Source organism: Neoarius graeffei, chromosome 4, assembly GCF_027579695.1.
Source record: "Neoarius graeffei isolate fNeoGra1 chromosome 4, fNeoGra1.pri, whole genome shotgun sequence".
NCBI lineage: Eukaryota > Metazoa > Chordata > Actinopteri > Siluriformes > Ariidae > Neoarius > Neoarius graeffei.
Genome location: NC_083572.1, coordinates 3,761,378 through 3,778,767, shown reverse-complemented (window position 1 = coordinate 3,778,767; position 17,390 = coordinate 3,761,378). Strand labels below are relative to the sequence as shown.

The 17,390-nt window shown below is 42.9% G+C and overlaps 1 protein-coding gene across 1 annotated transcript in view; it reads left to right on the top strand.

Annotated features, from left to right (window-relative positions):
* The first annotated feature begins 1,340 nt into the window (after nt 1-1,340).
* Nucleotides 1,341-17,390, top strand: part of LOC132884743 (alpha-1,6-mannosylglycoprotein 6-beta-N-acetylglucosaminyltransferase B-like) — a 235,072-nt gene continuing 219,022 nt past the window's right edge. The window contains exons 1-2 of the mRNA XM_060918644.1: nt 1,341-1,773; nt 12,288-12,400. Coding sequence (XP_060774627.1) covers nt 1,736-1,773; nt 12,288-12,400 — 151 coding nt within the window. The 5' untranslated portion in view covers nt 1,341-1,735. The remainder of the gene's footprint in view (nt 1,774-12,287; nt 12,401-17,390) is intronic.

The following is a 17,390-nucleotide window of genomic DNA, read 5'->3' as shown; positions in this document are numbered from 1 at the left end:
TAATATCAGATGGGTTAAACACAGAGAGGAATTTCACAAGTGTGTGATGAATAAAGTTGTGCTTTCTTTCTTCATATAATCACTCTGTACATACATGTCAACCTATACGGAATGTCTGTATTTTATACGGATTTGATTCAATAAACGTAGTATACGGGTGTATAAATAAAGTTATACAGATTCTTTAAAAAAACTTCAATATTTATTTAGAGCTATAATCAATTCCCATGATGACAAATGTACTGTACACCACAGACAGCCAGTAAAGAGTCTTATGAAATCGCGCGTTATCTTGTGGTAGTGAGACTTCGTTCCACTTTTGATCATGCGCACACCGCACTGCGAGAATCCCGCCAACCGTGAAGTCATAGACATACAGTATAAACATAGACCCCGCCTTCTGCATAGAATCATACGTCATTCTTGCCGCCATATTGGATGTGGCAAAGTGGAGATTCTTCAGCCGTCTCTGGTATAGCGTCTAGACAGTAGCCGAGAATAAAGATGCCTCATTCATGTGCTGCGTTTAACTGTACCAACAGGTTTACCGTCCGAGCGAGATCACATGGGATTACCTTTCACAGGTGAGACTGGAAAAATACTTTTCATTGTATTTGGTCATTATAATGTAATTTTACAAACAGATTTTCCTGACTTTGTGGCTAATATGAAGTCTCGCGCATAATAGCCGCTCGGTGAAACCTGTCTCCAAACAACGAAGTATTTCCTTCGTAACTACGCTGATAACACTTTGTGTTTTTGTCGAACATTGGAGCTTTGTATTCATTCTGAAGGTGTATTGTTATTAATATTGAATTAAAAGTAACTGGGATATATCATTGTTAATTATCATTCAAATTTTAGGTAAATTATTTTAATTTGCATCTTATACGGATTTTATAAGGGAAATACGGATTTTGGAGGTTGGTTATACAGGTTTGATTGACCAAAGGTTGACATGTACAACCGTGGTGAGCAGAAAAGCATCTCAGAAAGCAGAAGAACGCATCGGGTTCCACTCTTAGAATTCAAGAACGAGTTCCGATTGAAGTGTGTGTGTGTGTGTGTGTGTGTTTTGTCCCGTCGCACCCCGCATACTCTCCGCCTGGCTCGTGCAGTAGGGGTTCTGGTGGATTTGCGTGTTTTTTTTTTTTTCTTTCCCTCAGTCGGCTCGAGCCGGTATCACGGGGGAACTTCTCGACGTGGAGACTGCAGAGCACTTCCTCTGCACGCGCAGCGCGTCCTTTTCACGTCGGAACGCCCGCGGAACGTGTGTGTAAAGGTGGCGCGCGCTGCGCAGCGCAGCGTTCCGCGGGATGCTTTGTCGGATTCGGGTTCTGATGCGGTTCGGACTCATCACGCATCCGTGCAGCAAAGTTGGGAGTTTGATGTTTTTCTTCTTCTTCCGTCGCAATGAACGGGAAGCGCGAGGCGTTCATGGTGCGTTGAGCACGAGATAAAAGCAAGCAAGCAAACAAACAAACAAACAAACACGCCCAGCGGTTGGAGAAGCTGCGAGCTGATGCAGATGATGCAGATGATGCTGGTGCACTGAGCTGGGAGTGTAAGCGCATCACCTCTTCCTCTTCCTCCCGTGTCAGTGATTGTTTATCCCGGGTGAAAGAGCAGCATGCGTTCCGCGCGCGCGTCCAGCGGCGGATTCACCGGCGCGCCTCGCGGGCTCCTCCATCTCAGGGTTTGGTGAACGCCACGCGCTCGGACCACGGAGGGAATAATGGTGAGGAGATGCCTGCTGAGCATCAAACCGTTCAGGTGAGCGAACACGCGGACGCGCGCGCGCGCGCACGAGAGCGCCGTTTCAAACCGCGCAACCGACGGGAACGAATTCATCCGGAACGCAGGCGCGTGCGAGGTGTTTCATTAGCGCGCTGCTGGACTCGCCGCACAGCCGTAGAACCGCTCACCGGACCCCATCTGTTGCTCTGCACAAAGTATTGGCACCCTCCCCTCATCCTGCGTCCTGAGCCCTTCATTTGGCTGGATGGAGGATGGTCTCGGGTGTACCTAATAAACTGGCAGACCACACTATACTGTAATACTGTGATTGATTGGGATCAGTGCAGTCAGGTTGGGTTGTGTGGAAAATCCCAGCACAGGTTTATCCCACTGATTCTGTTTCTGATTCAGGAGTCTGATCGTGCAAAGCTGGACTCGGATGTGTGTTCTGTCCAGAAAAAAACAGAAGCTCAGGAGTACAAATCTGTCTGGCTTTAACAGACACCCAGGCAGGAGGAGATATGAGTGCGAATGTTTGAAAAGTATATCTCGAATGTAGGGAAATTTATCGGATCAGGAGATGATTATAAATTATTTTTACAAATCTCAGATTCAGCAGCCTGTTTGTACAGACATCTGTTCGTTCCAAGCTTTAAGTTTTCTTATTGTCTTGACTTCCTGTTCTTCTTCTTATAGTACAGTGAAATTGGCTGGCTATCCTTTGCTGGTTCAAATAACATAAAAGATCAATACTTCGACACACAAATGAAAAAAAAAATACACACATATTCAAAAGATATTGCACATTTCAGGTGTTCATGCTGTTTGCGCGTCAACGTTCAGTTCTTCAGAACAACTTTAATGAGTGCGAATGTTTAGAAATGGGTTTAATAGTCTTATACAGGAGTTCCATCCATCCATCCATCCATCCATCCATCTGTAGCCACTTATCCTGTGCAGGGTCGCAGGCGAGCTGGATCCTATCCCAGCTGACTACGCCAGGTCATCACAGGGCTGACACATAGACACAGACAACCATTCACACTCACATTCACACCTACGCTCAATTTAGAGTCACCAGTTAACCTAACCTGCATGTCTTTGGACTGTGGGGGAAACCGGAGCACCCGGAGGAAACCCACGCGGACACGGGGAGAACATGCAAACTCCGCACAGAAAGGCCCTCGCCGGCCATGGGGCTCAAACCCAGGACCTTCTTGCTGTGAGGCGACAGCGCTAACCACTACACCACCGTGCCACCTGTACAGGAGGGGGTTTGGTTTCTTGTAATCTTATAATCAGAAATACTCAATAATACTGACTGTATTTTAGATTTTTTTTTTGTAATGTAGGAAGCAGGAAACAGCAACAGGTACATAAATTAAAAACATCTCAACATGGCGTCTCGTGCAGCACCTGGATTAGACAGTTCAGGTTGTCCGTGATTGTAAACGGCTGGTTAAATGGTGACGTGACACAAAGCTGAGGTGGAAATATGGGTGGGATTAACCCCAATCCCCACAATGTGTCATGCTATTATATGAAAATAATCAATGATATTTCTCTCTCTTTCTCTTTTGCGCTCTCTATCTCTATTTCCTTCTCTCACTCTTGCGCTCTCTCTCTATCCCGCTCTCTCTATCGATCTTCCTCTCTCTCTCTCTCTCTCTCTCTCTTGCCGTAAACCTGTTTCACTCTGGAAAGTTCGATTCCCATCATCACACAGATAGTTGCCAGGATTGAATCTTCTGTAGTGTTGTTGCTCTTCTTCCTTGCATCATTTTCGCCTGATGATGTCCATACCAGCAGATCCATTTGGCACTAATCTTTCCCACTTGTCAACGCAACGCAAGGTGTCTCTTCATGACGTCCTTGAATATGCAGTTTCTGTTCACCTCGATATCTACGACCCTGGTTGAGCTCTCTGTACAACATCACCCTTGGGATCCTGGTGTTGTCCATGTGGTCGATATGACGAGCCCAGCGTGGTTGGCTCGCTGTGAGGATGGCTTTGATACTATTCACATGGACTGTGTTCAAGACCTCGATATCTGAGACGTGGTCTTGCCATTTAATCCTCAGCCAAATAATCAATGATGTCCTGGTGTGATGACTAACGAGGCAGCGTCGCTGTTAACATGACAAAGTTGATTATTTTGCTTTATTTTGATTATTAGCTCATCCGGCCAACAGGTGATGAGTTCATGTCATCATGTATTGTCCGTCATCCACGTTTAACAAAAATCGCTTCTTCTCTCTCAATTCTTCACGGATTTTTATTCTTTTTGGCAGGAAGGTAGGTCTGCCTGGGGTGCACATAGATAGCTTCAAAGCAAATTTTCATAATTGTAATTAATATATAATTGAAGATATGGAGTAATTAATCAATCCCTAACCAGCAGTTTCCACACAAATCACTTCTTCTGCCTCAATTCTTCGCCGATTTGGATTCTTTCTGGCATGAAGGTAGGGGAACCTAGAGTGCATAGAACTTCTACACAGACTTGCTTCATTGCAATTATTAATGAAGTTATGGACTAATTAAGCCTTAATGAGCGGTTCAACAAAAATCAGTCAATTTTTCGCAATTTCGGATTCTTTCTGGTAAATGGGTCGGTATTCCTAGGGTTGATATCGCTTCTATATAGAGTTTGTATATAGTGTATATAGCTCGCAACATTTGTTGCGCAACTTTAGATCGTTCCTTCTGGACTAGATGATGCCGGAGTGAGTTACGCCGTCACTGACGATCTCGTTTTCCTTTTACACCTCAGCAACTCGCCAATTACAGTTATTTGTTTTATTAATGAATGACGCATCATACGTTTTATCCGTTTATGCCATAGTTACGTTTCATGTTTGGAATGAATCATGTCAGTTTCCTGTTCTGACTTGTGTTATAGATACCTGTGATCAACACTCGCCAGCATTTTTCTCGTTCTTCTGTCACGTTACCAAGATTCCGTACAGATTCTGTAAACTCCTTTGTCACCGACACTGGAGACTCCTTCCATCACGAACGTCAAATAAACGTCTCATCTCCTGATAGAAAACACTGTTCGTGTTGAGCGATGTGACAAAAAATATCATCGCACGATAGTAATAACCTGCCAGGACAAAAAAACAAAACAAGCATGAAATAAATTTGAAAATGATTCTGATGGGATGTGAATTTATGTGCAAAAATATTTAGAATGAAAAGGTGAGAGAGAAAAAAAAAAGCCAGAACATTTTACATTTTAAACCATTTTAAAGACTGAGGAGAAAATTACAGCAACCTTCCAATTAATTTGTAATTGTTTTTAAAATAATTTACCGATAATATTACAATCACAGTTACACAAAATGGCCGAGTCTGAAATGATCCCTAACTCTAATGAGTAAATTCCAGGAATTGGGAATGATCTGGGACTCGTGATTAATGAAACGGATTACGAGGAAGCAGATGTTTGTTCTGTGAGTGGCTGAGCATGAATTTCCCACAATTCCGAGGGTGATCTGAAGCACGACGCTCGCCACCGTGGCATCACCGCCGTCTCCGAGGCGTCTCACTCACAGTGTTGTGAGATTCCGGCTCCGTAATTCCGTTTCCTGCAGCAGCAGCAGCAGCAGCAGGTTTCATACTTCAGTCAAGGTTTAAGGTGTTTGGGATTCAGCCTGGGATTCTCCGAGCATCATGGATCGATTCTGAGCAGGAAGATCCATTTCTCCGACATGTTTTAAAGCCCTTTCCTCCTGTCCACCTGCTGTGAGCTCACTGTGGAGCTGAATGAGACGCTGAAGCTGGAACAGGAGCAAAACTCACCAGTTCAGACGAGAGAAACACAGCATGTGAACATTTCAAACACATTTCAGTCCTCAGTGTTAATAAAATAAATATATAAATATATAACACAAGTTTATATTAATGCTCGTTCTGGTATGTTCTGGTTTCTATAGTAACCACTGATTCACAGAGACGTATCCAGCTGGATGCTCTGCTCATAATAAATGGATAGAAAACTAGAAAAACAACATGGTGAAGTTTTCTATAAGGAAATGTTTGTGTAACGTTTATATAACGCTTGGGTAACGTTTATAGACGGAGTCTCCGGTTCCAGAGGTAAAACTGTCGCTTTAAATTTTCCCGCATCCAACATCGTTCTTGCGGTTTCTTGGTCAAACAAAACCGTGTTTCATGTTCTACTGCGTTCACAAGGCTTCATACACACTGTCATAACAATCCACAGTGTTGATGACGCGCTCTGTCAGTCTGCCTAATTAAACATTGTTATTCCCCGAACAAACGGAGTCTGGTGGGCGATATAGAGACGGGTTCCGGCTGTCTGTCCGTCCAGTCATGTTTTCATTCCTGGGCCATGTCTTTAAAACTACTGAAGAAATCTTCATGAAACTTTGTATACATATCAAACGGCATGTGAACTGCTGCCTTTTGCTATTTTGGATTTTTGAAAAAAAAAAAGAAGTATTTTTCAAATTTTTACATAAAAAATAGATTTTGACTTCGTTTCTAAGAGCGATGTTCGTTTCCGGAGCATATATCCAAAACTATTCATGTTACGGATTTGAAACTTGGTATACATGTTAACAAGGTGATGGAGATGTGCCTTTTCATACTAAGAAATTTGAGAAATTTTTAATTTTTCATGTTTCCATGGAAACAGTTTCAGACTCAGTCTCTCAGGTTAGTCTGAGGGGTCGGTTTTGTTTCCAGAGCAGAACCTGAAAACTATGAGTGGTTTGGTCTTGAAAGTTGGTATATGTGTTGATTAAGTAATGTATCTGTGCCTTTTGATACTAAGAAATGTGAGAAATGTTAATTTTTCGCTCAGCTGGACCAAAGCTCCGGTGGGTTTATTATGCCATGGGCTGCTGAGGTCAGTGTAAAGAGGTCGGGTTGGTTTCCTGCAGCACAACTTGAAAAATGTGACAAATAACATCTTGAAACTTGGTATATCGGGCGGGGGATATAGATGACGGTCTTCTTGTTTTGTAATGTCCCTCATTCTTTCTTTTCTTTTTTATTCCTATGCTGTGTTTTTGCATCTCTCTCTCTCTCTGCCTCTGTCTGTCTCTCTCTCGCTCTCTCTTTGTCTCTCGCTCTCTCTGTCCATCTGTCTCTCACTCTGTCTGTCCAGCTGTCTGTCTGTCTGTCTGTCCATCTCTCTCTCTCTGTCTCTCTCTCTGTCAGTCTGTCTGTCTCTCTTTGTCTCTCTTTTTCTCTCTCTCTATATACAACCCCGATTCCAAAAAAGTTGGGACAAAGTACAAATTGTAAATAAAAACAGAATGCAATAATTTACAAATCTCAAAAACTGATATTGTATTCACAATAGAACATAGACAACATATCAAATGTCGAAAGTGAGACATTTTGAAATTTCATGCCAAATATTGGCTCATTTGAAATTTCATGACAGCAACACATCTCAAAAAAGTTGGGACGGGGCAATAAGAGGCTGGAAAAGTTAAAGGTACAAAAAAGGAACAGCTGGAGGACCAAACTGCAACTCATTAGGTCAATTGGCAATAGGTCATTAACATGACTGGGTATAAAAAGAGCATCTTGGAGTGGCAGCGGCTCTCAGAAGTAAAGATGGGAAGAGGATCACCAATCCCCCTAATTCTGCGCCGAAAAATAGTGGAGCAATATCAGAAAGGAGTTCGACAGTGTAAAATTGCAAAGAGTTTGAACATATCATCATCTACAGTGCATAATATCATCAAAAGATTCAGAGAATCTGGAAGAATCTCTGTGTGTAAGGGTCAAGGCCGGAAAACCATACTGGGTGCCCGTGATCTTCGGGTCCTTAGACGGCACTGCATCACATACAGGCATGCTTCTGTATTGGAAATCACAAAATGGGCTCAGGAATATTTCCAGAGAACATTATCTGTGAACACAATTCACCGTGCCATCCGCCGTCGCCAGCTAAAACTCTATAGTTCAAAGAAGAAGCCGTATCTAAACACGATCCAGAAGCGCAGACGTCTTCTCTGGGCCAAGGCTCATTTAAAATGGACTGTGGCAAAGTGGAAAACTGTTCTGTGGTCAGACGAATCAAAATTTGAAGTTCTTTATGGAAATCAGGGACGCCGTGTCATTCGGACTAAAGAGGAGAAGGACGACCCAAGTTGTTATCAGCGCTCAGTTCAGAAGCCTGCATCTCTGATGGTATGGGGTTGCATTAGTGCGTGTGGCATGGGCAGCTTACACATCTGGAAAGACACCATCAATGCTGAAAGGTATATCCAGGTTCTAGAGCAACATATGCTCCCATCCAGACGACGTCTCTTTCAGGGAAGACCTTGCATTTTCCAACATGACAATGCCAAACCACATACTGCATCAATTACAGCATCATGGCTGCGTAGAAGAAGGGTCTGGGTACTGAACTGGCCAGCCTGCAGTCCAGATCTTTCACCCATAGAAAACATTTGGCGCATCATAAAAAGGAAGATACGACAAAAAAGACCTAAGACAGTTGAGCAACTAGAATCCTACATTAGACAAGAATGGGTTAACATTCCTATCCCTAAACTTGAGCAACTTGTCTCCTCAGTCCCCAGACGTTTACAGACTGTTGTAAAGAGAAAAGGGGATGTCTCACAGTGGGAAACATGGCCTTGTCCCAACTTTTTTGAGATGTGTTGTTGTCATGAAATTTAAAATCACCTAATTTTCCTCTTTAAATGATACATTTTCTCAGTTTAAACATTTGATATGTCATCTATGTTCTATTCTGAATAAAATATGGAATTTTGAAACTTCCACATCATTGCATTCCATTTTTATTTACAATTTGTACTTTGTCCCAACATTTTTGGAATCGGGGCTGTATATGTCTTTGTGTCAGTCTCTCTATGTCTGTCTCTCTCACTCTCTCTGTCTGTCTGTCTTTCTCTCTGTCTGTCTGTCTCTCTCTCTCTCTCTCCCTCTCTGCCCTTTAGCGTCGCCGCTTTCAAAATCGAGGGCTAACATTTTTTCCCAAAAATCTCCGAATGTCACTCTCACAGCAGTGACTGATCTATTCCCAAATCTGATCCCCACTCGCCCGGAAAACCAATTAGGAGACGGCGGCGGATTTTTGCTCCGAGCCACCAAGCAGACTGAAGCAATTACTTTAAATCTGGTAATTAGTGGTGATGTGATCTCCCAGCACGCCTGTGGCCTTCTGAGCACTTTCACCAGGAAAGGGAGACGAATTACTCACACGTAACACACTCCAAACTTTTCTCTCTCTCTCTGTGTGTGTGTGTGTGTGTGTGTGTGTGTTTAGGTTGAGAGCCTCCAGGTTATGAGGTTTCTATATGTCTTACTTAATAACAGGTCTGATAATACAGGTCCTTTATCCTCTGGCTCAGTTTCACAAACAAACAAACAAACAAACAAACAAACAAACAAACAAACAAACAAACTAGATAGATAGATAGATAGATAGATAGATAGATAGATAGATAGATAGATAGATAGATAGATAGATAGATAGATAGGAAAGCAAGCAAGCAATTCAGTAGACAAATTAATTAAAAGCAAGCAAACATTCAGTAAACAAGCAAACAAACAAATAAGCAAATAATGTAAATATAAACAAATGTATTAATTCCATAATTAATTCCAAAACAAGCAAATAAATAAGCACATTCATAAAAACAAACATCGAGAAAATAATACAGGGACAAATAAATAAATATATAAACAAGCAAGCAAATCATTTAGAAATAAATAAATAAACAAGCAAGCCAACAAATAAACAATCTAATTAAAAACAAGCAAGCATTTGGGAAATAAATAAAGAAACAAACACATAAATAAATAAACAAACAAGCACGCCGTTCCTGCTGAAAGAAACAAGGTGAACGGAGTATGACGGTGTTTGTAAATCTGAACTGAATCGCTTGTGTTGGAGTCCAAACAAATCCACACTTTATCAACATGTAAACAAATAAATAAATATTCACACAAAATCCAGTTCCCGGGACACGAGACTGAACAGAACCAATACACAAACAAACGTTTTCACAACACAACCAACAGATCCCAGGACACTCATCAGCACCACAATGTCACAGCGCTGTTCTAATTTCAGGGCCAGAAAAATGCCGTCTGTAAGAATTTGAAATAAACCCCGTGGTTGTGTTGCTGATGATCCGGTGAGCACGTGACGATGACACGCAGAAGCGACGTGAAGCCCTGAGCATGGCGAGCAGATTTACCCATGATGCCGTCGGTGTGGGGATGAGTTCCTGCCCTGGAGCTCATCATGTGGTAGGTGAGCTGCAGCAGGCTGGGGTTAATCCGGGAGGGGGTTAATCCGGGAGGGGGTCAATCCGGGAGGGGGTCAATCCGGGAGGGGGTTAATCCGGGAGGTAGTTAGTGTAGTTATGATGCAGAAGCAGATGGTGTGTGTGTGTAATGACGGGAACGGAATCGACTCTCTCAGTCTGCTGTCCCTCTTTCATCTGTCCTTCATCATCATCATCGAGTCGTAAAGATGAGAGAAAACCACGCAGTAACGACTTTACCGTACCTGCGCGTGAACTCTGACTCACTGTTTACACGACAAACGGCGGAAGTGTGCACTTTCTTTATCGTGCTACAGTTACCTTCATTCCTTCTTTCATTCCTTTCTTTCTCTTTATTTCTTCCTTACGTCCTTCTTTCTTCTCTGTTTCCTTTGTTTCCTTCTTTATTTCTCCCTCTCTTCCTTCCACTATTCCTCTCTCAGTTCCTTTATTCACAGCACTTCCTTCCATTTTCTCTCTTTCTATCTTCTGTCCTTCCTAATTTTTTCTGTCTTCATTTTTCTCTTTTTCTGTTTCTTCTTTATTTCCTTCCTTCCTTCCTTCCTTCCTTCCTTCCTTATTTTTTCCCTTTCTTTCTCTCTCTACCTTCTTCTGTCCACATCTTCTTTCCTTCCTTCGATCTGTCCTTCTTTTCTTTTTTATTCCTTTCTTTCTCCCTTTCTCTGCCTTCCTTTATCCTACTCTTCCTTCCTTCCTTCCTTCCTTCCTTCCTTCCTTCCTTCCTTATTTATTTTCTTTTTTCTTCTTCTCTCTCTCTTCCTTTCTCTTCCTCTCTCTACATTCCTTGAACCGCCTTCCTTCCTTCCTTCCTTCCTTCCTTCCTTCCTTCCTTCCTCTATCCCTGTCTTCCTTCCTCTCTTCCTTCCTTCAGTATCTTTTTTATTTTTTATTTACTAATAATTTAAAGCACAGAATGTTTGTAATTCTACACCTCTCTCTCTCTCTCTCTCTCTCTCTCTCTCTCTCTCTCTCTCTCTCACCAGTTCCTTTATTTACAGTCCTTCATCTTTCTATCTTCCTTGTGTCCTTCCTTCCTTTTCCAATCTGTCTTCATTTCTCTCTCTCTATTTCTTCCTTATTTCCTTCCTTTTTATTTCTCTTCATTCATTCGTTCATTCATTCATTATTTTTTTCTTTCTCTCTCTACCTTCCTCTATCCCCTTCTTCCCTTCCTTCCTTATTTTCTTTTTTATTCTTCTTTCTCTTCCTTTCTCTCCCACCCTCTATGTTCCTCAAACCCCTTCCTTCCTCTAGCCCCCTTTTCCTTCCTTCCTTATTTCTTTTCTTTTTTATTCCTCTCTCTCTCTTCCTTGCTCCCCCTCTTCCTTTCTCTATCCCTCACTTCCTTCCTTCCTTCAGTAACTTTAAATTTTTTTTTACTAGTAATTTAAAACCTTGGCAGCATGGTGGTGTAGTGGTTCGCGCTGTCGCCTCACAGCAAGAAGGTCCTGGGTTCGAGCCCCGGGGCCGGCGAGGGCCTTTCTGTGCGGAGTTTGCATGTTCTCCCCGTGTCCGCGTGGGTTTCCTCCGGGTGCTCCGGTTTCCCCCACAGTCCAAAGACATGCAGGTTAGGTTAACTGGTGACTCTAAATTGAGCGTAGGTGTGAATGTGAGTGTGAATGGTTGTCTGTGTCTATGTGTCAGCCCTGTGATGACCTGGCGACTTGTCCAGGGTGTACCCCGCCTTTCGCCCATAGTCAGCTGGGATAGGCTCCAGCTTGCCTGCGACCCTGTAGAAGGATAAAGCGGCTAGAGATAATGAGATGAGATGAGATGAGTAATTTAAAACCTTGGCAGCATGGTGGTGTAGTGGTTCGCGCTGTCGCCTCACAGCAAGAAGGTCCTGGGTTCGAGCCCCGGGGCCGGCGAGGGCCTTTCTGTGCGGAGTTTGCATGTTCTCCCCGTGTCCGCGTGGGTTTCCTCCGGGTGCTCCGGTTTCCCCCAAAGACATGCAGGTTAGGTTAACTGGTGACTCTAAATTGAGCGTAGGTGTGAATGTGAGTGTGAATGGTTGTCTGTGTCTATGTGTCAGCCCTGTGATGACCTGGCGACTTGTCCAGGGTGAACCCCGCCTTTCACCCGTAGTCAGCTGGGATAGGATCCAGCTCGCCTGCGACCCTGTAGAACAGGATAAAGCGGCTACAGATAATGGATGGATGGATGGATGGAATTTAAAACCCAGAATGTTTGTTATTCTATACTTTTCTGACTTGTCCTTCTCTCTCTCTCTCTCTGTTCTGCAGGATCTTCGTGCTGGGGATCGGCTTCTTCAGCCTGTGCTTTTTAATGACCTCTCTGGGAGGCCAGTTCTCGGCCAAACGTCTCACCGACTCTCCGTTCACCGCCCGCACCGAAGGTACCGTTTTCATTCAGGAGTAAAAGGCACTAAAAGCCCCGAGGCCCTGGGGGCTCCGTCTGAGGCGGGGTGTGGGATGGAGGCGGGGCATCTGAGCTTGTTAAGGGCAGAGTGGGGTTTATTTCAGGTCATGGCTGAAAACTCTCTGCTCTGCTGATGTGCTCTGAGCTTTATGGTCAGCTCCTTTTCTTTCCCTCTCGCTTTGTCCCCCTGGGGGTATAACGAGGGAACGGATCCCCAGGAGCCGTCCCTGACTCGAGTTTATTGCTAGTTGTCATGGTTACACAGCACTACTCAATTCTGATTGGTCAGGAGGTGTTGATTAATTTTCATGAACAGCAGCTTTGAGAGTCGTGCAGCTGTTGCACTGCTTTAATGCACTCATTCGAATACCTGATCATTTTTATGCAGCGTTTAAGGAAGGAGTCTCCAGTGTCAACACTTTAAAAACGACGTAATGATAGAGGAGTTTAGGAGTTTACGCGTTCTGGTTTCTCGGGAACATGACAATCTGCATTGTTTGTTCATTTTGGAAATGAATCAACACCTTGTGAACAATCAGAGCTGGTGGTTTTGAATTAAACTCCAGAGTGACTTTCAGTACAGGAAGCTGTGAGGTTCTCGATCTTCTGAGAAAAACACGGATGACAGGAAAGGGAGGGAGGGAGGAGTGGAGAGATGGATGAGGATGGAGGTGTGGAAGGAGAGCTGAGGAAGAGCTTCGTCTCCTCGTAGTGGAAATCTCATTATGAGATCCACCGCAGGGGGATTTTTACCTGATGTCACCTGTCTCACTGTGGCAGCTCACATCACGCTTTGTGTTCTCCATCAGCTGCAGGGTTTAGCTCCGGGGTCTGAGTGTGTGTGTGTGTGTGTGTGTGTGTGTGTGTGTGTGAGAGAGAGAGAGCTCGTTCTCATCATCATCATCTTTCAGTTTCAACCTTAGGACTATCAGCTGTGACGTGTGTGTGTGTGTGTATGAGAGAGAGAGAGAGAGAGAGAGTTCCCTCATTATTATCTATCTGACAGTTTGAACTTCAGGCTTCTCATTTGTGACAGAGGACCGTGTGTGTGTGTGTGTGTGTGTGTGTGTGTGTGTGTGTGAGTTTTCATCATGTGACAGCTCTACTCTCGGATGCATACCTTTGTCAGTTTACCACAGTGTGTGTAATTTTGGTCAAGGCTGATTCAAGATTTGTGTCTCTTGAATCACTGAATCATTTTGGTCAAAATCAACATTCACGAGTCTTGACTCAGTGAATCATTTGGCTCAAAGAACCAAGATTCCCTTCTCCTGACTCAGTGAATCATTTACCTCGAGACTGACATTTTTCATGTCTTGATTCAGTGAGTCAACTCGTGTGGTGTCTGATTCGGACGGCAGCGTGATCACGCCGTGCGTTTCAACCCTTTAACTCAGAACAAATCATTTAGCCAAAAAGATTCAAATGATTCGAGCCACTGAAAAGATTCGTAATGGTAATCTGTGTTTAAGTGAATATCGAATCAGCTCTATGGATTTAGAGTAAGAGGAACATCTTAGTGTTTTGAGCAGATGTGTGTGTATATTTAAGGGGTCAGGGGTTCTGTTAGACCGGCTGACTGCCTCTTGGCGTGTGTGTGTGTGTGTGTGTGTGGACTTGATTAATTAGCTGCCTGTGTGCTGCAGCCTGAAAAGGCGTCGGCTGGCTCATTAACTACAGAAGAGTGTGTGCGTCCTCCCGCCGTCCCCAGACACACTCCTTTCTGAGATTTTGTGTGTGTGTTAATTGATGCTTATGGCAGTCCTGAACTTGTGTAACCATATGTTGGCTAGTCTGCAGGTACAATGTGATATGTATAAGACGGATGAGTGTCTCTGCATTTCCACCTTCACGCGCGTCACACTGTTCGTGTCTGTAGCCAGTTTTCTATACTGCAAAAAGTATTGGCACCCCACTACCCATCATACCGGTAGAAACCTACAATGTGTGTGTGTGTAATCATAGTCAGTGCTGCAGGATGTTTAGGAGATGGTGTTTGGTGCAATTTCAGAGGTTTTTTTTTTTTTTTATGAAGATCATTTTTTTGGTCACACTCCACAAGTTTCCAATAAAACCTCAGCCGAATTTTAAGACCATGTAATAAAGTGTGCCTCTTGAGTCAGTGAATAATTTGTGTCAAAATTAGATTTTTTTTTCTTTTCAGTTGATGAACCATTTGTGTGAAAATTGAGATTCGTGCCTCTTGAGTCAGTGAATCATTTTAGTCAAAATTTTGATTTTTTTTTCTTTTCAATCAGCGAATCATTTGTGTCAAATCTGAGATTTGTGCCTCTCGAGTCAGTGCATCATTTGTGTCAAAATCAAGATCTAATTCAGTAAACTGCCTGTGTTAAAATTCAAGATTTGCACCTCTGGAGTCAGTGAGTCATTTCAGTCAATCCTGAGATTCAGACCTGTCTGATTCAGTGGGCCAGATTTTGAATAAACATATTTATTGGTCATGACTTTTTAAAGTGATCGTTCTGTCCGTGTTTTTAAATATTCATGAATTATGTCAGTGATATTCGCAGCTTTATATATATAAATATATATACACATTCGTGCACCAAACCTGATCCGTCTTGAGTCATTCGAGTCAGTGAGTTGTGGAAATGTTTCTGTTTTCCATGAGTCTGTTTGAACAGACTTTACTTCTGATCGCGTGAACTCGATTGGATGACGTCAGACTGAGCAGGAAAATCAGATGTGAGTGAAAAAGAATTCAGAGAAAATGTGTGCTGTGGTTGGAGTAGATGGGTGCCAGTACTTTTGTGCAGACCAAGAAAACAGGCCAAGGTCAGTCATTGTTCACTTATAGGTGATGAAATGGCCAATGCAAGGTTAAAGTGTGTGTGTGTGTGTGTGTGTGTGTGTATGTTGGTGAAAGCTAATGGTGTGTAAAGTGATGTATGTGTGTATGTGATGGCATCAGGAAAACAATGCTTTCCCATCTGCCCAGGTTTTAACAACACACACACACACACACACACACACACACACACACACACAAAATAAAATGCATCTGACAGCACACACTGCTAAATTATGATTTATGACATGCACAGAGCTGCAGTGTGTTTATATATATGCAGAGTGTGTGCTGTAATAAACTGCCTCTTCACGTCAGCACTGCAGTGCACAGTGTGTGTGTGTGTGTGTGTGTGCGTGTGTGTGTGTGTATTTTCCACCTCTTAACCAGACATAAATGAATGCGATCTCACTGTCACTTTCCAGAAGAAAAGATTTCATGCATTTACTGTATGTATATTTGTGTCCGATGTTTCACACACACACACACACACACACACACACACACACACACACACACACACAGTGTGAAGTCATACTGCTTATAGTAGAACCAAAGACAGTCACTTCACTTTGTCCTCCATGTTTGTTTTTCTCGCTTGTTCCATGAGCTGTGATCTGATTGGTCTGGAGGATTTTTTTTTTAAAGCAACTGATATCAAGTGAGGGCGGCACGGTGGTGTAGTGGTTAGCGCTGTCGCCTCACAGCAAGAAGGTCCTGGGTTCGAGCCCCGTGGCCGGCGAGGGCCTTTCTGTGCGGAGTTTGCATGTTCTCCCCGTGTCCGCGTGGGTTTCCTCCGGGTGCTCCGGTTTCCCCCACAGTCCAAAGACATGCAGGTTAGGTTAACTGGTGACTCTAAATTGAGCGTAGGTGTGAATGTGAGTGTGAATGGTTGTCTGTGTCTATGTGTCAGCCCTGTGATGACCTGGCGACTTGTCCAGGGTGTACCCCGCCTTTCGCCCGTAGTCAGCTGGGATAGGATCCAGCTTGCCTGCGACCCTGTAGAAGGATAAAGTGGCTACAGATAATGAGATGAGATGAATGAGATATCAAGTGAGAGAGCTAAATTACCGAAAGCTAACTAGCTAACGGAAGTGAATGAAAACAAACTAACATCTGAAAGCAAACATAGCGAGTAACTACAAATTATCAAGCGCAGCAAACAAAAGCTAACTAATAAGCTAAAGCTAAGATGAGGAACGAAAGCAAACTAATGAGTAAAAACGAATGTAGCAACAGCGCTAAACTCGCAAACAGAAACTAATCTAGTGAGCAAAGGTTAAAAACAAGCTAGCCAGTTATTCCAAGCTACCTAAAAACAAAAACTAATTCACTAAAAGTTAAAGTAGTTAGTAAACAAAAGCAAACGCAAACTACAAGAGAGCGAAACTAGAGAAAACCTGCTAGCAAACAAAAAGTAACAGTGAAAAAATGCTGCAAAATGAACAAGTAAACAAAAGCTAACTACAAAGGCGCTAACTTTGAGAGAGAAAGTCGACTAATGAGTAAAAAACTAGCGAGAGACGTAAACGAGAGAAAGCTAAGTCGCAAATAAAAGCTAAACTCGCAAGCGAAAAAAGCGAAAGAAAACAAACTCGCAAGTAAAAGCTAATCTAGTGAGGGAATGCTAATCTGAAATTAAATCTATACTTTATATCGTTTTCTCTTGTTTGCTTGAGTACTGTAGGAGGCGGAGTCTCAGACAGACACCTGTCAATCAAACATGCTCATTAGAATATTAGACCACACCCATTATATGGTAAATTCAACTTTTTTTTTCTCCTAATCCTATATTTGTCTTGCAATATACATAGATCAAACATCCTAATATTACTTTTTGAACAATTCCCTGCAAATCTAATATATTCTTGAATGAATTTCATCTTTATTTTCTGCTTTGTTGTTAAGGTGAATAAGGTTTGTTTCCTGGTTATTGTAATTTTTTAATTGCTTTATCATCGCTGATGCTAGTTGCTGGTGCGCTAATATCCTAAACGCGAAAATTACTACGTTGTGAAACCCTGCACGGTTATAATTAGGTGCACTGTAGCGTGCGTGTGTGTGTGTGTGTGTGTGTGTTTTCTTAATTAGCACTTACAAAACCTGGAACCAGTTCACTGTTAGAAGATCAAAGTGGAGGAATCAGGGCAATTAGGAC